The sequence below is a fragment of the Perca flavescens genome, chromosome 7, assembly GCF_004354835.1.
Source record: "Perca flavescens isolate YP-PL-M2 chromosome 7, PFLA_1.0, whole genome shotgun sequence".
In the NCBI taxonomy this organism is placed as follows: Eukaryota; Metazoa; Chordata; class Actinopteri; order Perciformes; family Percidae; genus Perca; species Perca flavescens.
Genome location: NC_041337.1, coordinates 6,842,079 through 6,867,208, shown reverse-complemented (window position 1 = coordinate 6,867,208; position 25,130 = coordinate 6,842,079). Strand labels below are relative to the sequence as shown.

The 25,130-nt window shown below is 40.5% G+C and overlaps 1 protein-coding gene across 1 annotated transcript in view; it reads right to left on the bottom strand.

The window, feature by feature from the left end:
* atp9a (ATPase phospholipid transporting 9A) overlaps positions 1 to 25,130 on the bottom strand; it is a 43,808-nt gene that overhangs the window by 14,496 nt on the left and 4,182 nt on the right. The window contains exons 3-19 of the mRNA XM_028583450.1: positions 21,844 to 21,957; positions 21,524 to 21,632; positions 20,155 to 20,213; positions 18,177 to 18,228; positions 16,704 to 16,798; positions 15,376 to 15,456; positions 14,770 to 14,845; positions 14,016 to 14,092; positions 13,459 to 13,619; positions 13,205 to 13,347; positions 11,616 to 11,728; positions 10,495 to 10,704; positions 6,394 to 6,555; positions 4,240 to 4,332; positions 4,021 to 4,104; positions 1,917 to 2,087; positions 925 to 1,023 (exon numbers count right to left, since the gene is read on the bottom strand). Of these exons, the coding sequence (XP_028439251.1) occupies positions 925 to 1,023; positions 1,917 to 2,087; positions 4,021 to 4,104; positions 4,240 to 4,332; positions 6,394 to 6,555; positions 10,495 to 10,704; positions 11,616 to 11,728; positions 13,205 to 13,347; positions 13,459 to 13,619; positions 14,016 to 14,092; positions 14,770 to 14,845; positions 15,376 to 15,456; positions 16,704 to 16,798; positions 18,177 to 18,228; positions 20,155 to 20,213; positions 21,524 to 21,632; positions 21,844 to 21,957 (1,899 nt within the window). The remainder of the gene's footprint in view (positions 1 to 924; positions 1,024 to 1,916; positions 2,088 to 4,020; positions 4,105 to 4,239; positions 4,333 to 6,393; positions 6,556 to 10,494; positions 10,705 to 11,615; positions 11,729 to 13,204; positions 13,348 to 13,458; positions 13,620 to 14,015; positions 14,093 to 14,769; positions 14,846 to 15,375; positions 15,457 to 16,703; positions 16,799 to 18,176; positions 18,229 to 20,154; positions 20,214 to 21,523; positions 21,633 to 21,843; positions 21,958 to 25,130) is intronic.

Below are 25,130 nucleotides of genomic sequence, written 5' to 3'. Positions count from 1 at the left end.
TATGATTTAAATACATTTATAAACACTTAAAATGTCCTTAGATCTGTGTATAACTAGAGTGAGTTATAAACCATTTATGAAATGTTTATTAAGTGTTGTTTACATATGTGGAAGTGAGGAAAATATAGTGTACTATAAAAGCAAGGGTTCCTAACAAATTGTGTCAGGTTCAAATATAGACTTAAAAAGTCTCCAGAATTCAGCCCTGACAAGGCACGGTGTTAATCTGTCAACAGAGTCCTGCTCTGGTATGAATATCCTTCAGCTGCTGACTATTCATACATCAATCCAGATCAGGCCATCGGTGGCCACCAGGAAACTAATCCAGATGTATGTGTTGCAGGCCCAGTCAGCACTCCCCCCCCGCTCCCGCCCGCCCCGTCCGCTGGGACAGTGGTTTTCAAGCCGTGCCAACCATTGTTATTCTCTTCCAGTAACCGCGGTTGTGCGCAAGTTGTAACCTTCCTATATGGCAGGCGCTCCTTCTGCTCTGGCGCGCTTCCACAGGGGAAGGCTAAAGGGGGACTATCAAAGCCGGAGAAAAAGAGCCCGAAACCTGCAAAACAAATTAGGAAGTGAGCCCTCTGCGTGATCCCTCCGGGAGTGGTTCAGCTGGTTTCTCAGCTCTGTGTTTGAGCGAAGGCCTGTTTGTTCTCATTGACAGAGGCTTGGACGCTTTGGCTGGTGGGAGCTGATTTATTCAGCTGTGTATGCTGGCTCGGCCTGCATGCGTAACTGTGTGGGGCTGTGTGACCACTAAGCTAATGGGCCTTGGTCGCGCAGAGGATGGATGCCCGCGGGTCGAGGGAGTCAGGAAGCTGTCAATGCTGCCTTGAACTGGGATGAACCCCGCAGAACTAAAAAACAACAATCACCCTCTTCATATCCATGTAAGAGGAAGAGGGATCCCTGTCCTGCACTTACGGGTCTGAAGATATGGATGTCCTGGTTGCGGGTGATCAGATGGGCGTTCTTAGCGGTGCATGTGGCCGTTTCAAGCTTGTCTCCTGTCAGCATCCAAACCTACACAGAAACCAGAGAGTAACATGTAGCGGAGGACAGTGTTACATTTGGAAGCCGTTTTAGATTTAGACTAGTTCTTACTCACATTTTAGTCATTTTTACCCTCAAACTCAACACAACTCACAGTGTTTTAGTCCAATTTTAGTCGACGAGAAGTCCTTACATTTTAGTCAACCTTTAGTTAAAATGGGTTCTCTCTTCATTTTGTCAGCTATTTTCATTTTTGCATTAGTCCTGTGTCAAATGTCCTTTTTAGTCATCAGATTACATTGAACCTCCACTCAGATGAATACAATATATTTCTGCTGCTCACAGCATTTAAAAACTAGTTTTCAATGGAACTACTTTCTACGGAAGAAATAGTCCCTATGAAGATGGTTGGCAGCATGTTCTGTAGTTTATCAAGAGTTACAGGAACACATTTTCTGTGAGGATACAGCTATTGAATTTTTTGAATAATATACTGTTTTAAATGCTGTGAGCAGCTGAAATTAAATTTCATTCACTGTGCTGTGGTTGGAGGCAGAAACCCACAGACCGATAACTCAAACCAACCCTTATTAAGAAGGTGACCCAACTATCAGCCCAACTTTTACCACAGTGACTGCTTTCTGTTTCCCTTGCACAAAACCAAATGCTCATTTCCATTTAAATGTGGTGAAATATTTCATATCAACCAACGGATGTGTGCCAACCAAAACCACTTAAAGATGTCCTTCATATTTCAATTTAATTCACTATAACCTTGGTATTTATACTTAAGGGAGGCCCTTGGATGAGGCCTATTCATGTAGGCAGATATGAAAAACACATGTACTAGTCTTGTCTCTTTGTTTTGTTTTCTTAGTTTGTTGCTACTGTGAACTATGAGTTCTGCTCCCACCCCCCCAGACCTTGATGCCTGCGTTGCGGAGGATCTCCAGGGTTGGCCTCACATCTGTCTGGAGCTGGTCCTCCACCCCAGTCAGACACAGCAGCTCCATCTCCATCTCCAGACTCTCAATCACTGTGGCCACCTTCAGAGAGCGGTCATGGACGCTGAGCTTGGCCTGGACGTACCGGGCCTGGGGAGCAGGACAGGGACGGGAATATTTTGAGTGGGAGAAGATACAAAAATTTGAATAAATAAAGCAGAACCACTGCAAGAGTAAAGAAGAAAAACAGCCAGGGATTAGAAGGAGAAAAATGGAAGTCATGACAAACCTAGAGAAAAGAATAAATAAAAAAAATAAAAAAACTGGAACAGGGATGGTTCACACAGGGTGCATACATGAAGATTCCTTTTTGCAACCTAGATTGAACTGTGTGCAGAATGAATACATGCCATTCAACATGCACAGCAAACTTCCATATTAGATATCAAAATTTAAATATAAACTTTCAGGTGTTTGCCTGCGAGCAGCCCTTCAAGCTACTAATGTTTCAGAAAGCTATACAAATACAGAGCAGACATGATCAACTGGTTAACGCCCATCTCCAGCCTTCCAGCTCCAGGGCATGTGTGAGTGAGATAAAGCAAAAACTATTTGAGTGTGACTCATACAGGAACACAAACTCTGTGTGTGACTCAGTCGGTGACTCACTGCTGCCCACCAGCTCTGCTCACACACACACAATTATACACTTCAGTTATGGGCCTGGGGGCTGAAGGCTGCAGGGGACACAGCCCTGCCCTGCTCAGACAATGAGTGGGGTGTGTGCGTGGGAGGGTGGGGTGCATGGACTGGAGGGATGGGGGGAGGTCAGAGTTTAGTCTGATTAGCCAGCAACGCACTTTGACATTTAGAGATACCAAACAGGTCTGCATAAAACTGCATTTGTGTGTATTTTGAGTGTAATTTGACCATAAGAGATGTCTAGTTTATTTTATTTATATAGCACTTATCACAGACAGAGACAAAGAAATGAATACATTAAAACCCATTGAAAAAAAATAAATCACAATAAATCACAAAGGCAAGGAACAGAAAAATACATAGTAATACAGTCAACAATGTGGCTAATCGAGTGCCTGAATAAAAAGATGGGTCTTTAGCTGCTTTATAAAAACATCAACACAGGGCAACCTCTAGCTCACCCAGGAAGAGCGTGCGCTACATGTAGGCTGAGTCCTTTGCAGCGGCCGGGTTCGAATCCGACCCGCGGCCCTTTGCTGCGTGGCATGCCCCATCTCTCCCCCACCTTTCCTGTCTATACACTGTCACTATCAAATAAAGGGAAAAGACCCAAAAAAATAATTCCACAGTCTAGGATTGACTGGTTCAAAGGTTCTATCACCTAAAGTTTTCATCAGAGGACCTCAAAGATCAACATAAGGGTTAGAGATGGTCCATGGTACCAGTTTTTTACTTCCCGATATCGATTACGATACCTGAACTTGTGTATCGGCCGATACGGAGTACTGATCCGACACCAGTGTGTTATACATCGTATTATGTTTTAACAGCTGTATACTACTATCCCTGTATGATATACTGTATGGATGTGATATGATTTCTATCATTGTGGTTTGGCCTGGCTCAGGTTAAACTCTTTGTGAAACATGAACAAACACAAACAATGAACGCCACAGAACTTTCTTTTGTTATCCAGTTTGACAGTCAGTCATAAAAGAAAAAGAACATAAATGAACTACTTTAAAAGTAGATTTTCTTCAGGGCTAAATTACGTGGTATCCGATCGGTGCATAAACTCCACTAATTGCTGATACCGTTACCAGCGTTTTAGGCGGTATCTGTGGCTTTTCCGATAATGGTATCGGCATCGGAACGTCTCTAATAAGGCTGCAGCAGATCACAGAAGATTAAATAAAAAAAAAAAAAAAACATCTAACCAACAGATGATATTGCTGTGATACCAGCTATAACGGCTTTATTAAACAAAACCGAGATAGACTATAAGTGTCTAAGTATTGTCTTCTTCTAGGATGAATCCGAGACCCAGTCCCTTAGTGGAGCCTCAGGTCGCTGTGCTTTCATTTCATGAGACGGCGCTTACCTCAAAATCCTGATACTGCTCCTCTGTCAGGGACTTCTTTGAGACCACGAGGACCCTCAGGCCTTCCCTCGCCATGTTCCCGCACTAAAAAAACAGAGCCAGCAACATCTGGATTCAGCAGGTTACAAATTCTACTAGTCTGCCAGGTATTTATAAGGGGTATTAAATCACTGTTGCTACGTCTCTTCATCAGGTCTTGTGAAAAAGAAGGAAACCCACCTCCTCTTCCAGCCAGTCGTTGTACTGGACGATAGCTGCCATCACCACATCAGCACCCTTCATGTAGAATGTGATTTCTCCTGTAGACTCATCCTGGAAAACAATGTATCCCCAGTTTATTAATTCAGACAAAAATAGGACAGAAAAATCTGATGCATCTTACATAAAACACCCCGGTTTGTTTCACTCAGACAGGATTTCCAGTCCAGACCTACGTGAGCCAAGGTGCACATGCATTATTTGATGATTTTGCGTTGCCTAGAAATAAAAAAAAAACAACAACTTATTTTTGGTATTCACAAGGGGCTTTCGAAAAGCGTTTGCAAATATTATCGCAAGGAAGTTTAACGATCCCAGGCTTCCTGAGTTCTAGCCTCGCCAACAACAATAAAGTTAGTCATTAGACTTAGTCAGAGGTTAGAAGGTGAGGTTTTTCACAGGTTTAATATTAATCTGGTTTTCTTTTGTTTGTCTTGTTGAAGAAAGTGTCAAGTCCAAATTCGCTCTCTTAGCAACAAGCACAGGACAACAAGCAATTGGTCAAACTAGGAAATCAATTCAATTTCTTTGAAGCACAGTGATGTTGATCTTGAGTGGGTCCCTGACCCCGTCCTTAATTAACTTACTTCATCATCGGATATATATATATATATATACACATACATACATACATACATACACAGTATATATACTGTACACTGTACACACATTATATTATATATATATATATATATATATATATATATATATATATATATATATATATATATATATACATACATACATACATACATACATACACACACACACACACACAGTATATATACTGTACACACATTATATATATAAACTCTTTTTCAGGACACTGTATTTTAAAGATACTTTTGTGGAAATCGAAATAACTTTAGAGATCTTCATTGTAAAGGGTTTAAACTAATGTTTTCCATGCTTGTTTAATGAACCATAAACAATGAATGAACATGCACCTGTTGAACGGTCGAAAAGACAATAAAAGCTTAAGGGCGGTAGGCAATTAAGGTCATATTATATTATGTTATAAGAAAATTAGGTAAAGTAAAGAGACCTTTCCACAGACTCTGAAAAACACCAAAAGAAAGACGCCCAGGGTCCCTGTTAATCTGCGTGAACGTGCCTTGGGCATGGTGCGAGGAGGCATGAGGACAGCAGATACATTGCATTGTCCCTACTGTGAGACGTCTAAGACAGTGTTACAGGGAGACAGGAAGCACAGCTGATCGTCCTCGCAGTGCCAGACCACGTGTAACAACACCTGCATAGGATCGTCCGAATATCACACCTGTGGGACAGGTACAGGATGATAAAAAAAAAAACCGCAAGAACTGGCCAGTCTGATGTAGTACATCAGGAGGAGATGTACTGCAGTACTTAATGCAGCTGTTGGCCACACCAGAGGGCTACTTTTCATTACTTTTGATACTTGTTAAAGACGTCCAACTACAATCATTAGATCTGAGAAAAATCTTAGATAGTTTGATGCTGTTTTCAAAGTTGTTGGTGCTTTTTTGCCGCATCACATTCATTCAGCTTAGGTGCTGCCAAACACGGCTCGAGTGCTGCACCTAGGACTTAAAATGGCAGGCAAAGTGGCTGGGTTGGCTCGGTTGGTGGAGCGGGCGCACATATACTGAGAGGTTTGTGCCTCGACGCAGAGGTCCAGGGTTCGACTCTGACCTGTGACGATTTCCTGCGTGTCTTCCCCCCTCTCTCTCCTCTTTCTCACCTAGCTGTCCTAGCCATTAAAAGGTGGAAAAGCCCCAAAAAAATTATCTTTAAAAAAAATAATGGCAGGCAAAACATATACATATATACACATATATATATATATATATATATATATATATATATATATATATATATATATATATATATATATATATATATATATATATATATATATATATATCACAATTTAAGCCCTCCTATAATGAATATGGACCCTCCCAAATCTTCCAATCTTTGTTTTTCTACATTAATATTAGTTAAAATCATTCAAAGTGATCTTTAACATAATAAAACATCAAGCACATAGCAAAGCACAATGCGCCACCACAGCTCGTGCATTTCAACTTGACAGAAAGAGAACAATGATCATCACAATGATCTGGCACTTACTCGCACTATGATGCCCATCCTCTTGCTCTCATAGGTGAAGGGGAATATCTGCAGGATGGTGAAGTTCAGGATTTGTCCAGTAGGGGTCCGCAGCTGCATGGAGGACTGGTCTCTTCCTACCAGTGTCAGACCGACACTCTCCGTCCACTGCACCAGCGACACCTATCAACACATTTACATTTGCATTGAAAAGGCTGTGGGCGCTCATTCAAATTTAGAGATGGTCAAGCTGCAAGATCTATCTAACACTTTATAAAAACCTAATCATCGCTGAGGTAAACACAGCAAGTGAGAGCCAAACAGCTCCTTGAACAAGATACGTCCTTCATTCTATAATCAACTCTATCTTTTTGTTACAGACTTCATAACATGCCACTCCAAAATAACTACAAACTCAGGTCTGCTATCGATCACCGGAACATCTCAACTTCAATTTGGTTTAAATTACAGAGGTTCAGTGATATGGAACGCTTTGCCATCAGATTGTTTTAAAGCCAACACCTGTACAATTTAAGAAAGCTGTTAACGGCTTGCTTTGTGCAATGTTATCCCTATGGAATGTCTTTGTAAACAACCCATGTAATAATAACTAACAAATATTTGACTTTTTGCATTTGTACTGTGTTGATCTGATATTAGTTGAAATATTAGTTTTTGGCTTTTCTTTCTCTTTCTTTCTTACTATTTTAGTTTTTCCTTTCTATTTAAAATAGGTAATGCAAACTATGCATTGGAGAGTGCCCAGACTTTTTTTTGCATCTCTCCATCACATCTTTTATTGATGATTATGTGTATAAATAAAAAATTATATGGTAAAGCCATTATGTCAACTTGATTGTGCCATTACTTGAATTACCAAACAGTGAAGGGCACTTTGGAGTGAGTAGGATGCCCGGGAGCACAGTAACCATTTAGTCTTAATCAATAGCTCAAACATTTTCAGCACTCAAGACTATTGATTGATAAACTGGAGGAAATGTCCATTTCTGAACCCGAGATTTTTTGCTCGATTCCTTTCTGAAGGACACAAACAGACAACATCCATGAATACAATGTGTGTTAGCGCGTGGGAGTCTGTGCGGGGAAGAAAAAGAGGGGAGCCGACATTAGCCAGATTACGATTCATCATTCATCTTCTGACTGGTCTAATAGCACTGCGGCCAAATGGACACAGATGAGAGAGAAACAACAAAGATTGGCACATTCCACCTCTGATTTTAAAACCACAGGTTTTGTGGTTTGCGAAATTTCTTATTTTGGAAATACATGAGCATGTAGCCTGACAATGCCCGGCCAGGAGCACTTTAACGTCAGAAAAGCTCTGACTACCGTTACGTTTGTCATCTCGGTTGGGAAATATGAAGACTGTGCTTAGTCATAGTCTAGAAATATTGGCTGTGGGGGCATTCTTGGATCTGGTGTCGGCCACAACAGCACCACCTTGTAATAGCAGCATCTGGCTTGGCTGCACATTTCTAACTGGACTGAATAATGGTGTATCCAGTTGGTTGGAGTTGACTCACATCCACCACACGGCCGACACGTTTCTTTTTGTTTTTTTTAGGAGCTGCTGAAAAGGCAAGTGATTCAGATATATCAACTTTCTTTGGTGAATTACACATAAAAAAAGTCCTCATTTTGATTTTAATAAAAAAAAAAAACCCTATCATCATTGGCATGCATACCTATTTAGAAAGTGACCAGTAAGATGTCAGTTTTGCCCTGCATTGGTAAAAACCATAAATTCAACTGACATTTTGTCTATAGCGCTCACAGCCAAAACCAGATCTATATTAAGACTTCCTGAAAGCTGTAGGAAAGCAAACTGAATCTTGCTCTTGATTGTATCAAACTGATACAATGCAACTTTCGGGGGCACAGCAGCTCAAAAGAAAAAGGGTTATACATTTGTATCCAGTGTGACCTAAAACAATACAAACGGCTCAATTTCCTTCCCACAATATAAACCACAGTTCTGTAATCACCGCAGATGTACTGGGCTCTATAAAAATGTGCTATCACGGAGGAAATTCAAAAGGGGATAAGTGCAATGGGCTGGGGAGCACATTAAGGAAATCCGTATTTACACTGCAGGAAATGGATCCGAGTCGAAGTCTGCAGCCCTCTTCCTGATGTTCAAAGAATTCATGCTGATCAAGGACATACATGGGGAATGCTTGTGAACGTTCTTCAAGTAAGAAATTAGGGAAGACACTCGAGATAACGGCCTTGACTGACAAAAAAAACGAGAGCTCCCCATCTCGAGATGGGAAGTGTGTTCTCCTGTCAGGCCTCCCGTGGTCGGCCTTGAGAAAATGATGTTTAAGTAGATGAAGTGTTCATTTCCCAACAGGTCAAGTTGACGTATATCAACATGTAGGTATTTTCCTGTGTGCATTTTTTAATCTGATGGACATACTGCAGCGGTTTCTATAATAAATGTGGGAAATGTGCAAGTCTACATGTATGCTTCCACAGACGGTTTCTAATGAATAAATCCAGTGTGCTTCTTTTAAATTTTAAATTCATTTTATTTCATTTCCCTCGGTTTGTGACAGTTCTTTATTTGACTCCCCCCATTCCTTAAATGTATTTTAAATTGTTCTTTCCGTTTTCGTTAATGCTATTTGAGTAGCATACTGTGTGACCTGCACTTCAACAGTTAAATGATGAGTTCATCACAAAGTCGACCGCATTTTTCTGTCCCATTTAGTAAGAACAGAGAGCGCCGAGAACGTTTTCTCAGCACGATAAATAATTATTCATTTTTTTAAACACCTTGAACAAAAAGATTCTCTGAAATTAAATGTTATCAGATGATTAGATAAAGATGAAATCTTAAAGCTTCCCTCCAGACACGTTTTCAGACGTGTAAAAATACTCTGCTATGAATAATAATTTGTGTCCGGCTGTTCAAAACTCTCTAAATGAAACCTAAGCGTTTACCATCATGATTGAAAAATCCAGAATCTATGAATATGCAAATCAGTGTTTCCCATACATAGGTACTACTTGGGGGCAATTTCAAATTATGTCCCCAAAAGGAAACTTTGTCAACATCTGTTTTATCTAAAAAGATACATTTCTCTGTTTGTTCATCTCACTTCAATTGTATTGCTGAAAAATGAGATTGTCAAGCTGACAGACTGACCAACACATATATAATAAAAGATCAATACTTGGCGTCTGTGTATCGATACAGTATTGCCACGGAAAATATTGCGATACTATGCTGTATCGATTTTTTCCCCCACCCCTAATTCCTAGGGGATGTGCACTGGAGGCTTCCAGAAATTTCCACATCGCACTTGTGTTAAGTTGCATACTGGACCACAACTGGCTTCCAAACTAATCATGCTCTTGTGTAAACTCAGATTTAGAGTGAGCTCAGAGAATCTTTCCAACCCTAACCCCTCAGCAGATGAATGTAAAAACAATCTTTTAGTATCCGCACATTCATGATTCCATATGATTCTGCACAGTCAAACTCAAACATCCAAGAGAAAGTTTCTATTTTATGTTAGTTTCTTGGTTTCTCTCTCTCTCTCTCTCTCTCTCTCTCTCTCTCTCTCTCTCTCTCTCTCTCTCTCTCTCTCTCTCTCTCTCTCTCTCTCTCTCTCTCTCTCTCTCTCTCTCTCTCTCTCAACTGACAGTCTATCCATTTCTGTTTGTTGTCTCATCTGAGAAAGGGGCTGGTAAAATAAGATTTTGTTTTGTCTTCATCCAGCTTCCTTTCGGATCATTGATATGTAATATTATATAACAAATACTTCATGGTTGGGTTATAAAATGTGTCTGTTTCCATGAGCGGAATAAAAAAAAGTGAAGCGTAAAGTGAAATTAACAATACTGTAAGCTAAACCTATTTTGGACTCAATGGGAACTTTTCAATCCCTGAAGTTCTTTATGGATTTAAAAAATGAATAGCATTTTGAGAGAATTCAAGCCAAGATAATTGGTACTATGTTTTCATATCAGCACATGCCCTGTGGGTTTTTGAAAAACACAATGTTCTCAGTCTACCCTCCTGTGGATGGAAATAGCATGAATGTCACAGAAAGTGGAGGAATGTGTGTACGGTTCTGTGGCTGGCCATGGTACCTCGTCTGGGCTGGAGGCCTGGTAAACTCGGCATGTGTCTTCATAGTGCTGCTCCGCCTCGGCCTGGTCGGTCACACCGTTGGCCTCGTACACGGGAGTCACGTTGTGCACCAGGGCGATGGCCTTCACTGCCTCGTGAACTCTGCTGCTGATGGTCTTGCGGACCTTGGTGGCTGCTGGAGCCCTGGAGGCTGGAAGGTCATGGCTGGGCTGAGCACAATTACAGAAAGTACTGTGATCAAAAGAAGGGCACGCAGGAATCTAAAACGAGTTATAACCTTTTTCAAAGGGGAGCCTTTCATTGTGGACAAGGTTTTCCTGAGAGAGGGCAGCTATTGCAGCCAGTAGAATCTGTACTGTCGAAATAAACAAGCTGTATGAATGAATGAATGAACATGATCTCTGATATACAGCAACACACACAGCTATTGGGGCAGCCAATTATTTATTTAGTTCTGTTAATAAAACGTCCAAAAATAGTGGAGAGTATGTCCCGTGTAATTTCCCAAAGGCCTATTCAGCTTATTATCATTTATGACAAAGAAAGGCATCAAATTCTCACATTTTGACTTTTTTGCGAATACTCAATGATCAAAATAGTTGAGTTCATTTTCTATCAATCGTTGCAGCTCTAAAAGACACGCATTCAAAATGCTCATTTTAAATTGGCAATTACTAGCTAGAAATGTGTAGATTTTAGTCTGGGATAAGTAGCTGCTTCACAAACGGCAGTTCCAACAATTGCTGTGATAGTGGCCTGTAAACATAACCAGATGTGTAAAGTAAATATGAACAATTTGCTTTGGCATTGTGGCCTTGCTATTTTTAGAAGCCTGTGTGTTCCAGGGGTTAATGACGGCGTCATTTAAGAGGTCCGGTCGGTGCTTTGCTTGTGGGCTAATCCTGTTTCCTGCTTCGCTAACCTCTGGTGTCAAGGGGGACAAAGAGTGTCATCTGAGGTCAGGAAGCATCCAACCAAACAAAAATCACACACTCATACGTTTCTTAAAACGTCTGTTTGTTTCACCCTTTCCCCAAGATTCTTTTTGTTTGTTAAATGTTGGTGCATTTGTTCCATTTTTACAGCACTGCGTAGAAACGTGCATGTTTTTGGTTATTACCTGTGTGTAGGCGCTGAACACGTGGCTCTGTACTTCATCCATCGAGTCCATCCCATATGCCACAGTTCCAAGATGGAGGCGCCTGAACACCATTTCGTTCAGAGTAAGAGTTCCTGGTAAAGATTACACCACTGCCATTCAAATCATAATAATTACAATTGAAAGAGTTCCATTTCAAGATGAATCCCAGCATCCTGATTGACATCACCCAATATGAATTTTGGTTTGCTAAATCAATATAATTTTGGAAACATCACATGCATCTAGGGCTGTCCTCAATTAAAGAAATTCTTAGTCGACTAACACACGTGACTTTGTCGACAAATCAATTAGTTGACTTAATCGACAGATCTGTAAAACTGAGTTTCTCCAAAAAGAGTCACGCAAAAGTAACACTTTAAATCTTGTTTTTACCAGAAATGTGCTGGTAAGTTTCTTGTAAATAAATCATTCAGCATGAAAAAGCATTTAAAAAAAAATGACTAAAGAAATCATAGTCGACTAAGACCAAAACGACCGATAAGTCGAGTAATGGGGCAGCTCTTCATGCATCAATATCTGTAAAAGTATTTCTACAACTTTCCCGGGTTTGGATTTACAAACAATAATCAGTTCCTTAAAACAAGCGTTCGTATGTCACACATGGTGACTGGAGAAAGAAAAAAAATGGCAAGGAAGCCAGAAGCCTTCCCTTCAACGCTACACACAACCAATGTATCCTCACACTCACTTTAAAAGGATTTTCCGCCACTATATCAAAAAGACCTCAGGGGCCTCACGCGTACATTAGCCTGACCTGCAGACCCCAGCGGCCTTATCGCGCTCTGGATGGGGAAATGGCTGATCACTTTATTGGGCATTAGGGCTATAAATCTGACGGGTAACACCTCGCGCCTGAGGAAGTGCACTGGTGGAGGTGTTGTGCTCGGTGGGTATGGATGAGAGACTTTGGGCTTTTTTTTATGATTTAAGGGTCCAATAAGTAGCAGGTCTCCAGGAGCAGAAACCCCACCATAGAGCAACCCCCACCCCCCACTTCCCCCCTCCCCAGGGAAGGAAATGACTTAACTCTGTCCTACTGGATACTTCCTTGGCAAATCCTCAGCACTATAACTCCTCATTTTAGCACTCCACATGCTGGCCTCAGTCATTCTATGGGCCACACCACCGTGGCTGTTTTAGTTTGGGTCCAAAATCGCATACTACAGTATGCACTACATTCTCAATATGTAAACTATCGTTCAACATACTTTTGTGTAAATAAACAGTATTGTGTATCTTTTCGGAGGCACTAAGCTGTCGACAATCGCAGGCGACAAAATCACAGATTTAAATATATGTAGAAATGTAAATTAAAGCATTTTATACGTTACAGAGCTCCTTGTCTGTTTGGAACGTTGATGTTACTACCGTATTGCAGTGTCCAGTGTTTGCATATCCTTTAATATTTCCCCGGAAATAGTATGGAAATCACGTGCTATTGGTTTCATGCTATATTTCGGACATACTTAAAAATCTTGCACACTGTTTTAGCCTACTAAATAGCATGTTAGCATATTGCTTTTCACTGCTATTTGCTGCAGTCTAACCTGTTTTGTCAGTCAGCAGGTAGGAGATGCGTCCAAGCTGTTCAGGTATGGTGCTCGCCCTCACCATCGTCCCAGGGATCTTTGAGTCTTTCTTAATCATCCAACTGAAAACCATCTTTCCCATATCCAGGTTGACACGCAAACTGCATCAAATAAAAACAGTAAATGAGGATATTGGAAATATTGTAAAAAGACAAACAAAAAACCAATGCAACACTGCAGATGACTTTGAAGAAGAGAATCTTAAGTGGCACCTGATCGGCACAATGTTAGAGAAGAGCAGCAGGAAGCGAACGATCTGGAGGTACCAACGGCCGGCAAAGTGCTGCAGGGCCACCATGACCAGCGACACCACCACAAGGGCCCCAAACAGGATCTTGGTCAAACAGTTCACTTCCAAGTCAAACAAACCCACCTATTATGAGCAATAGAGGCAAACATTAGGAGTCAAAAACAAATAGTCTGTGTATGTGCAATATGTACAGTAGGTCTTAGTCAGTGGTGGAATGTAACTAAGGTACTTGTGCTTTACTTCTTTTCTTTTCGCGCCACTTTCTACTTCTACTCCGCTACATTTCAGAGAGAAATATTGTACTTTTTACATGTTGTATGAGTAGGGTTACTTAAGTAAAGGACCTGAATACTTCTTCCACCACTGGTCTTATTAAAAATCTATTAAAAGTTAAATAAATTACACAATTCATTTATTAAGGTTATATTATATATATATTTTTTTTTTTTAAAAGCTCCATCTTCATTCAAACTAACTGATGGAATGTCGGTCCTCGGGCTCTGGTTCACACTACTGTACCTTGTGCCTCGGGTTGGAGGTGTTCATGACACTGCGCAGCTCCTTGCCTGTGTAAATCACAACCCCTACCACTGTGCCTGGAGGGAGGGAGGGAGAGAAAAAGAGCTAAGAAACACCGTCTCAGGTTAATATCATAAAGGACCAAAAACACAATATGTCAAGACGATGTTTCCCAGGCTTGTAATCTTGACATTAATAAACTTTTTTTCAAATGACAAATGTCATTTGTATTATAGGATGCATATTTCCAATTGCTTAACGAATAACATGTGTTATTATACGTTGAGTCTGTGTGCGACTGTGTTCCTGTGGGTCTATGTTTCTGTATGTTTATCTATGTCTGTGTATAAGCGCATGTGGTTGTATACATGCCAGGGATGCATCATTTTGGTGTTTGTAATGGCTGAGTGCTTGTAACCAATAACCAATCCATTCAACTCTCTTTTTTCCTACACTTTTTTGGACACGTTTGTATTTGACACTTTGCTTTCCCAAGTATGCATAGTGTACTTTTCTGTATATTGTCATCTAACAAATATGTTGCACTTTTTTGCCTGTTTATTTGCATTAGAAAAAAAATTTCCCATTCTTTTTTCTTTTTTCTGAGTGGGTTTGGATAGACAAGTCATCAACAGTTGTGATTGAAGCGATGCTTCAGTGCACATCTGTGCGCTAAGGGCAAAGGCTGGTCCGGGTTACTTCCTGGGTATTAGCTGCCTTATCGACAGAGCTTCACCACCACCCAGTTATTTACCGGAGGCCACAACGGTGCTGGCCCACAGGGTGTTCTCAATGCTGAGACTTTCGTTGACTGGGGGGTCTCCATCTTCCTGTAACAGTTGAGACGACAAGTATTAAACATGATGAGCAAAGACAAAAGAAAAAATGGTCAAATAATTGCTTTTTGTTAAAGAAGTTTTGTAAACATTGCTGGCTTATGTCCCCAGGTATTTATTTAGTCAGTCATAAAGTTGCAAAAAAAACCTCTGTCTAACTTAAAAATAAAAAAATATATATAAAGAGTATAGAGTAGAGCGTCTTCAGGCAAAATCTGTCCACAAATGTGTTTGCCTGAAGATGGTCTAGTACCATCTAGTTTTTTGGCAACTTTTGACCTGCTTGTCCCCATCCAATGCACCTGTCTCACCTTCTAGGTGTGCAACGTATTTTTCTGTACTTCATTCATGAAGCTGAAATTAGTAAATTAAAATAAACGGAGAGACTGCTGTTCAAATTATTACCATGGACGTACAAGTTTTTTTTTAAATCTCCGATCAAGCAAGACTGGCGTCATGCTTTTTACATACCGATTAACATAAAGGGGCTTAGGGTTCAACGGAATAGTAATGTAAGCACTCACCCTGGTGAAAGTTCCAATAAAGTTATGGATATCGATGTTTGGTTCTTCTGCGTAGACATATGATCTGATTTGTAGAAGGTCCTGTGAGACATCAAAAACATGGTTTAGGATCACTTCCAGGAAAAAAAATTGAATAATGACAAACAATGCAGAGCTTGGCCTTACTTGCTCATCAAACATTATGTAACTATCTCCAATAATATACATGGACACCAGATTATTCTATATTATCCTTTAAGTTTATGCAGCAACAGTGTTTGCTCTATGGTTTAGCATTTTACATTGGGAACCTTTGCTCAAGGCTGTAATTAGTAGACAAACTGCTTTGACACGTTTAAAAAAAAAAACATTCCCAGACCCAGACTTGTGTGACAAATATGGCAGTTGTTTTATTTTCCCTATTTTGTCTATCCTGAGGCACGTATCGTTTTTTTCCCCAAACGATATCCTGTCACCAGGGGCTCAGAGAAGCAGCCCAGGCAGTTCAAGGTTGAGTTAGACCCAGGGCTGTAACTAACAATCCTTTTTATCATTGATTAATCTGCTCATATTATTATCTCAATTAATCCTTTGGTAATGGTTGTTAAAGATGCCTTTCACAATTTCCCAAAGCCAAAATTAACATCCTCAATGTGTCTTGTTTCATCGGAACAATCTTTTTTTTTTTTTGGCACTTTGACTTAAAAAAATACTTCAACAAATAATCGATTATCAAAATAGTTGCCAAATTACTTTCTGTCGATGGATTAACTGATTAATCAGCTCTAGACCAATATATCAGCGTGCAAATGGCAGCCATCAAATAACAGCAATGCTGTCCACCTGTGATAAGAAGGAGGTTTCTTCTTGACACTAGTTTGGTAACAATAGTTTTATTAACTTTTTGGTCAGAATTATTACAAATTAAGGCCCGCCAATTGCAGACTAAAGCCAAACGTAAAATTTAAGTCAAGTATAAATCACTACTAAGAAGTTTGGGAGACATCTAATGTAGCGCAAACTACCACAGGGGCAGTTTTAAGTTTATTGAACTTAACTGTATCACACTGAAAATGTATTGACTTACTGACAATTTGAAATCTAAAAAGCATCATCATGGATATTTGCCTTTTAAAAACCCAAAGTGGTCGAACACTGAGGAACTTAAGGTGCAAAAAAGTACAGGCCTGACAGACGTTCCCTGATGACTAGGCCACCCGGCTCTCTAGTTAAAAGACTACTCTGTCCTAATGAAAGACTTGCTTCTCCGAGAACACAGTCAACATGGGCAATTACAAAATACAAGGTGCAGCGATGGCATAATCACAGCGTTCTGTTTCATGACTTACAGCAGCGGTTGGCAGTCTCTGTGTGCAGGCCACTGGGAGGCGTAGTTTCCAGTCCGTCTCTCCATCCAGCTGGTCAGTCCGCAGGAAACAGGATCCTGGGAAAGAGAGGACAAGAGCTGCCAATGATGCCAGATGGAAACACATTCACCCCTAGGGGGAAACTACAGATAGGCTTTTAGTTAAAGGGGGGGAGGGAGGGACATCACAATCTCTATTTGTGATGGTGGCATTGATTGTAAAAAAAAATCACTACATGGGATCTGTGATATATTGTGGGACTGAAATCATAACAATCCAATATAAAATTACATGTTTGGATGTGGTGTGTGTGTGTGTGTGTTTGTGTGTTGATGATTACTGGACGGTGACCATACAGATGTTTCTCAGATGCTTCTGTTTATTTAGGTTATCTGTTGATTGTTGGAGCAGACGATGCAAGAACAATTTCTGTGTGAACAGACAATAAAGTTTTATCTCATCTTATTTATATTTCGACAGAAGCTGAAGGCTACGGTCAACTCTGGCTGGTTCCTAGTTTTCTCTCCTGATGTCCCAATATACATATCAAGTACATATCAGTTTGAATAAATACATGAAAAAGGGCAATCAAACAACTTGGCATGGAATCACAAATGAGTGGCAGCAACTTCTGTGAACGGGACTAAGCATAGATCACTGTTGGGATGGAAGTAAAGGCATCCAACAAAGCCCCCCCCCTCCCCTCCCACTGGCTTGCAAGCGTCATCCTGCCCAAAACTCCCAATTCTGGCCTAGGGTCTTCATAATTGACCTAATGGCCTCCACATGGAAGAGAGATAACCAAGCACCATTTCCAGTAAAACAAAGCTGTTGTTTTTCTTCCCCCGACAGGAAGACGGAACAACAACAACGTGCATCTAGCTTTACGGAGTCACATTGGGTTTCTGGAAGCGCAAAATAAAACATGTCCCTGTGAAGGCATTTAGATGAGGTTGTTATTTTTGAATGGATGTGTGTGTGTGTACTTTGTATATGTGCAAATAAACAAGTGCAATGCAATTTGCCAAGTTTGTGCGATCGCTGACAAATCATGCCCTAATCCATATTTGATTATTCAGATGAGGCATCCTCCTCTCATGTCTCCTGTTTGATCTTTGCATTGGATTTCGGTGTGTCCCTTGGGTTTCCTTTTCCTTATCTTCTCATTTGAAAGACAAAATGAGTCATCAAAAGATGAAGAGGGAACAATGTTTTGTCTACAGTGCCCAATCTCGCGCCATTACAATGGAGTAAGAAACTCTCCACCGCACTGCACTTTGAGTGATAGTTTAGTACTGGACCCAATTACAATTTAGACATTGTAGGACTTCCTGTCCTGGCTCAGGGCTAATCCCTGCACCTCAGCACCTTTCTTAAACAAGTCATTTCCCCAGCCAGCCAGCCAGCCAGCCAGCCTGTTGTGGAGATCTGGATGAATGACCAGCAGATGTTTACCATTTCTTTCAGAGGTCCTTAAAAATATCATGTCAGCAGGAACACGCTGGTTCTACAAAGAAAGGCAGAAAAGAAAAACATCATTTCAACATCACTTCTTGATCCTGCACTTTTCCTCCTCCCTCCTCCGCTCTTTAACTGTAGAAAAGTAAGACTTTTAGCTTTTCATGGGCCACATTACCAACAGCCACTCAGTCAAAAAGAATAAGCCCTCCAGCAAATCATCCTGTCGTGTGGCCTGAACAGGACCCTGGCCATGTTTTACACTCTGCCTGACCTGGTCCCTCCACGACACCAGAAAAAAATTCTCCGTTCAATTCATCTGGACAGCTTCCCAAAAATGTTTTTATTGCTAAGTGGTCGATAGTCTAATAAAGATGCATTATGACTCTTGAAATGCAGGCTCATTTAGAAATTCCAAAGCTTGCTTTTGGTCAGCTACTGGTTTAACCTATGCTGATTAGTTTACGTTTCTGAATTGTAACTCGCGTAACTCTAGGGCTGGGGTATCGATCAAAAAATTCCGGTACTAATATCTAATACCGTGACTTTAACACTGGTTCCTGAACGCTACTTTTTTTTCGATACCAATTTCATGAAATCCTTTTTTTTTTAAAGAAATTACAACATTGCACATTACGGCACAAATCTTTTTATTTATGTTTCAGCTCCTATTACGTGAGCCCCGTCTCGGTGTGTAGATTTTCCCGCATGTAATTACAACGTGTATTGTAAAACAAGCAGTGTACTTGCCATTCCTAACCTGTCGCACGACAGTGTGACGTCATGGGAGCGCCATAACTACTTATACATAGTTGTGGTTGTGACACTAGTTGCAGTCTTCTCCTAAACAGAGGTGTCGCAAATGAGGAAAGGCTACTGACTTTGCTCTTTCTACGGACTAGAAGAAGAAGAAAAAGGTAAACAACGGCATAACTGGCAGCAGCATTGCCGTCAATGATTCCATTTGAGTCAATGACCTACTTGGTCGGATCAAGCCGTTCATTCACAATGAAAGAACTCCTCTTAACCCAGTAAGTTTACAAGAGAGACTTGCAGTCACTCTGAGAGTCCTGGCATCCGGTTGCCCGCAAACTGTGTGCTACTTTGTCATGCGCTGATGCAAAAACTAGAGTGGTGCACGACCTCTGGTTAAATCCTGGCACGCCAGTGAGATATACGTATTTTGACGTCAAATTGTCGCGCGACAGGTCAGGAACGGCGACTGTAAAGAGGCCTTTAGGCAGCCAATCAGCAGCATTATTAGATCTCGGTAGAAGCATGCTGCATGCTCGTTGGCTTACTGACGCTGCTTTACTCCTTAGGTATGAAAAGTTGATATTGAATGACAAAGCATTTTTCCGATACTAAGGAGGCAATTTGGTCGGTGCCTAAAAAGTATCAAATTTGGTAGCCAGCCCTACATAACTCTGAATCACTCAGTCATCTTAGTGAAACGTGTAGGACAACGTGTGTGACCTTTCCTTCAGCTGCTCTGAAATGAGTGATTCAGAAAAGAAGTCCTCAGTTGGAAACTGAAGACAGGTCTCTCATCTCACGTTTCATGCACAAAGACTTTGGGAGAATCCACTCCGTCTGTGAGAAGAGCAACGCAACAGATTCCCCAGGAGACTTAAATTAGATATCTCAAACAACTACAAACTACAAATGGGATTTCAAGAAAAAAAAAAAAAAAAAAAAGTATATCAATAAATAGCACTTAATTGAATTTGTGGTTGAGATCTAATTAAAAGGCATTTTAGGTTCCCATCGGTTGTGTATGCATTGAGTTTGACAGGCTGAGGCTCAGCATTGATCACAAGATTACAAAATCTTTACTAACTCCTTTCACCTCAGTCACCAGTGGAGCACAGAAGATTAACAACCCCCTCATTATTCGCTGTCATATAAATGGGAACTTGACAGTCCTGAAAAGCAAAACCACTCACAGATGTGGCCGAAAGAATCTTTAACAAACCTTTTCCACGATTATAAGATCTCCGACTTGAATGCCGCTGCTTTTCACCTTCACTGTGCCTGAAACGCACAATAAACAAAGTTTAAAGTTAAATTGAGTGTTTGGTAACTGTGGATTTTAGTCCATGGGTTGCATATGCTAAACATTATGTGAGCGTTTTTCACTTAAATATGGGCCGTCTATTCCAATTACTTTTACATCCATTTTTTTTCTTCAAAGATCATATCTGAAAAACACAAGGTTCTCCTGTGTATTTTGAATAAAGTGGGACTTCAAAAGCACACGTCTTTGGGTGAACTGTTGTCCCCGCATGCCTCGCCAGTCACCCCAGTGAATTTGGGGAAGTCATTTTCCTCGCAGGTTTGAAAGAATGCTGGGGGGAGTTGAGCCTTTTTCCTCTCATTCCGTTTGGAATGAACAGGCAAAATTGTTTGGAAGAGATCACCGACCCTTGACCCGTGTCGTGACCCCAGGGCTTTGCATATGTAAGGCATTAAAGCACATTAATATTGCTATGCATAAGGCTGCAAGGGACTTCACATAAGTGCTCTGCTCCATTAGCGCAAAAAAACATTTTACAGATTACACAGCAGCATCATGGAACACCACTCAGATACAAGATGTGGCAAAATATACTGAATATATATATATATTTAACTGATTAGTCGGCCATAAGGAAATTAGCCTGCAATTTATGGGGATCGTCAATTAATCGCTTTGAATTTTTCAAGCGAAAAATGCCAAACATTCACTGGTTCCAGGTTTTATAAATATGACGATTTGCTGCTTTTCTTTGTCATATATGACAGTTAACTGAATATCTTTGCTGTTGGTCGAATAAAAAAAAAAAGTTATTTGAATAAATCTCCTCTAGGAGTGGGTAATCATAAAGGGGATTTGTCACTATTTTATGACATTTCATAGACAAAATAGACATTAATAATCAACAAAACTTAGACGGAACAGCTTTAACCAGTTTCTTCCTATGCTAGAAAACAACACACAAAGTTGTGACACCATAAAGTTTCTACAAACCACAAGATATGCACGGGGGCCGCTATCATGGGGGCAACCAGTCATTGTGTTTATGGGTAAAACAAGCTGCCACATCAAAGGGCCAAAGTGATGGAAACCACAAGAGGTCCCCTGCTTTTTATTGCTGGTAGCACTTTATACCAAGGCCTCTTATGTACACTTTTACATCTCTGCTTTCAATTACCCACCATTTCCCCTAGCCCCAATAAGTTTTAACAGGACAAACCTCCTACAATTAATAAGACGCTGATGCGAAGAAATAAGCAACGTGGTTCAGATATCAACACAACCGAAAAGCATAACCAATGTTGTCGTCTAGGCCTCCGATCCTTACCTCTTGTCGAAAGCTTGCTGTAAATCTGAGAGTTCATTTCTTTGTCTCGAATGTAGCATCTTATTTCTTCAACTGCCTCTCTAATGATGGTAATAGCCAAAACAAGACCCTGCAGAGTGAAATGTCAGAATTAAAAAGTGAGAGAACAACATACCAACTTTATAGGAGTGTGGAAAATGTTGTCTTTGTGGGAAAGACCTTATCAAATACCTCATCAAAAAACTAACCGTACGATACAATGAACACAAAAGCACATGAAATTAGGTTGATTGACCTGAATTGAATTAAACTGAATTAAAAGTTAGTGAAATGCCACATACCAGAGGGACCCAGTAGGTGTAGAGCGCACCCAAGCGTAGCTCATTGATAAATTGAGAGCACGCTAAAAGCAAAAAGTACAAGTTGTAGAAGTACTTGAACTGATGGAACAGCACCTGTCAACATAAAACAAAGAAGTACAGAATGAATGATTTGCTGTGTGGAGTTAAGTTATTGTGCATATGACAGTATCTGAACATTTACTGCTAGGCCATGACTGATTTTGATATATATTTTTTTTTATTATACGACACCATTGGCCTCCCTTTGCCTTGTTACAACACTGTATTAGTGACCTGTAAATGAAAACTCATCTGAACATTGATGTTAAAATGACTTCAGGTGTTCATAAACCATTTGTTTAACACAATGTCAATATTTAATGTGTGACAATGTTTCCTTTACAGGGCTCGAGTCCAGACTAATGTTTTTTACTAGGAGCACCGCAGCCCTTACCTGAAAATGTTAGGGGCACAGAAAGAAAATTTAGGAGCGCACACCTTAAATCGACTTGTAATGCAATTTTTTACATTCTCAACCATTTTAACTCGGGCATATTTTATGTTTTAAGCTGCTGTTGTGCTTCATTAAAGTGCTCATATGCTTTTTTTCCTTTTCTTTATTGAGTTACATATCTTTTTTTGTGCACATTATAGGTATACAAAGTGAAAAAGCCCAAAGTCCACCCCAAAGGGACTTACCATCTCCAACAGAAAACACTGTTCACAAACTGCTCCAAACAGCTCTATTGTAGTCCAGCCTTTACTTCAGAGACAAACGTGGTCACTTTGTAACACACGTTATAATGCTCGCCTAGCTGCTAGCGTGGCACGCCCTCATACTCCGCAACTGACTAGCTATAGTGCTTACTGCACATGTGCGACTCCCAACAAAGATGGTACAGAAGTGCGATGCCTCACTCTGTAGCTAAAACTGAGAGCGCAACACACAGGGTGAAAAGAGGAGCTGCAGCAATGTGCAGTACAACAAAGATATGGTGTTTTGAAAATTAAACCACGTCAACCTATTCTGGTACAACCTCTAAATACAATGATGAACCTGAAAATGAGTATAATATGAGTACTTTAAAGTGTTAAACTGGGAGGTGCTTTGTTTTCCCCCGCATGTTGTGGACCACATCTAGTTCAGAAGATACAGTTTATGGTGTTTTTGCTAAATCCAAGCCACGTAAGCTCCCTCAGCCATTCCTGTTGGAAACCGTGTGTTCTTGCCTTTTTTCACCACGGCCTCCTCTGACTCTAGTTTATATCCTGGACGTTCCACTTCCGGTTATTGCTCCGGTGCCGCACGAAATTCCGCCGGATGCATGTATTTTCGCCGATGTCCATTTCCTTTCGCTTCCTTTGTGTTGGAATTTTAAACTCCAGGTAAATCCAGACAGCTAGCTAGACTTTCTGTCCAATCTGAGTTTACTCTCGCACAGCTATTTTACAGTGGCTCGGTGCGCATGACGATTGTGATTGGTTTAAAGAAATGCCAATAAACCAGAGCACATTTTTCTCCCATCCCGGAATGCTGTGTGGACTAGCCAGACTGACCCTGTGGATGGTCTGGCAAAGCGAGACTACTCTAACTCTAACTCGTCTACCTCTTGCTGCTGTGAAGGGCCTGGCTGTGGTGCAGCAGGAGCCGTCGATGGAGAAAGCGTCAATGGTTCGTTTTGCCATGGTTTACTTTTTACGGACGGTGAGTGTGACACCAGAAAAGCGACTAATCACTCACGGACCCTCTCCCTCTCACACACATTGGCCATCTCTGGCAGACTTGCTCCCTTCCAGTTTTTTAACATGAAATTAAAATCACAGTCTTGCAGCCCTATACAATTCTGTTGACAAAACCACTATCCCAGCTAACGTACTTTAATAAACCATTACAGGGCCCTATTTTGCACCCGGCGCAGCACAGCGCAGCGCAAAGCCCGACGCAAGTGTCTTCGCTAGTTTAAGACCGACGCAGTTGTCAGTTTCCCGTCCAGTGCCCGTGTCATTTACATAGGCAATGCACCTGCTCTCATCTGTGCGCCCATGGGCGTGCTGGTCTTACAGGGAGGTGTGTTCAGGTGCATTCTTGGCGTATTGTTATCTTGAGGCAGCGGGACGTGATTGCGCCATTGACCAACAAAAACCTGGTCTAAAGTCAATAACGCAGCATAGAGCTGGGCAATATATCGATATTATATCGATATCGTGATAGGAGACTAGATATTGTCTTAGATTTTGGATATCGTAATATGGCATAAGTGTTGTCTTTTCCTGGTTTTAAAGTAGTGATGTCATTTCCTGAACTTACCAGACTGTTCTAGCGGTTCTGTTATTTGACTTTACCCACTTAGTCATTATATCCACATTACTGGTGATTATTTATCAAAAATCTCATTGTGTAAATATTTTGTGAAAGCACCAATAGTCAACACTACAATATCGTACAATATCAAAATCAAACATTGTGAACATCCTGGGCTTCAAGAAATTGCAATGCATTTTTTTTTCTCCTGACACTTTGTAAACCAAACAATCAATTGATTTATTAAGAAAATAATCTCCAAATGAATCAATAATGAAAATAATCTTTAGTTGCAGCCGTTATCATGAATCATTTTCTGGAAAAAGTCCAATGAGAGAAAGGTTTTCAGGTTAAAAGTCCTTGAATTAAAAACTTGACAAATTAAAAAATATTCTCAAAATAAGAATAAAATCCAATATTGTCCACACTGTTTGTCCTCGTTGGCCTTATAAACAACCTAAGAGATGTGAAACAATATGCAAACATGGTATAGTAGATTTTCTCCACTAGTGTCATTCTTAAAATTAACACTCATGCTTTAACTTTGCCAAATTTCATTACCACCAGTGTGCAAGATGACTACCGGGGGGGAAACTTGTGTCAACTTTGTTGTTGCATTGCTACTGTACATCATTTCCAAAACTGTTGCGTAAAGTAGAGAGCAGAGAACATGAAACCACGCACAGAAACATAGAGACTACAAACTGTTCTTGTGACAAGAACTTCTTGACAATGTCAATAAAAAACATCACAATTTGCAATGCAAAAAGGCTCTGCTCTTGTCTTTGGCTTTCCAAACAAATCTGAGCTACTTTCAATGTCTGACTTCATATAAAAAAAAAAAAAAAAAAAAAAAGATCTTAAGACAACTGAATGTCTGGAAAACAAATGCATATGTAAATCAGCCCGGGGAAAAGGCAATGGTCAAAAACACACAGCTTAACTGCCGCCAAATCGCCAACCAATGTCACATCTGTCTCTGCCA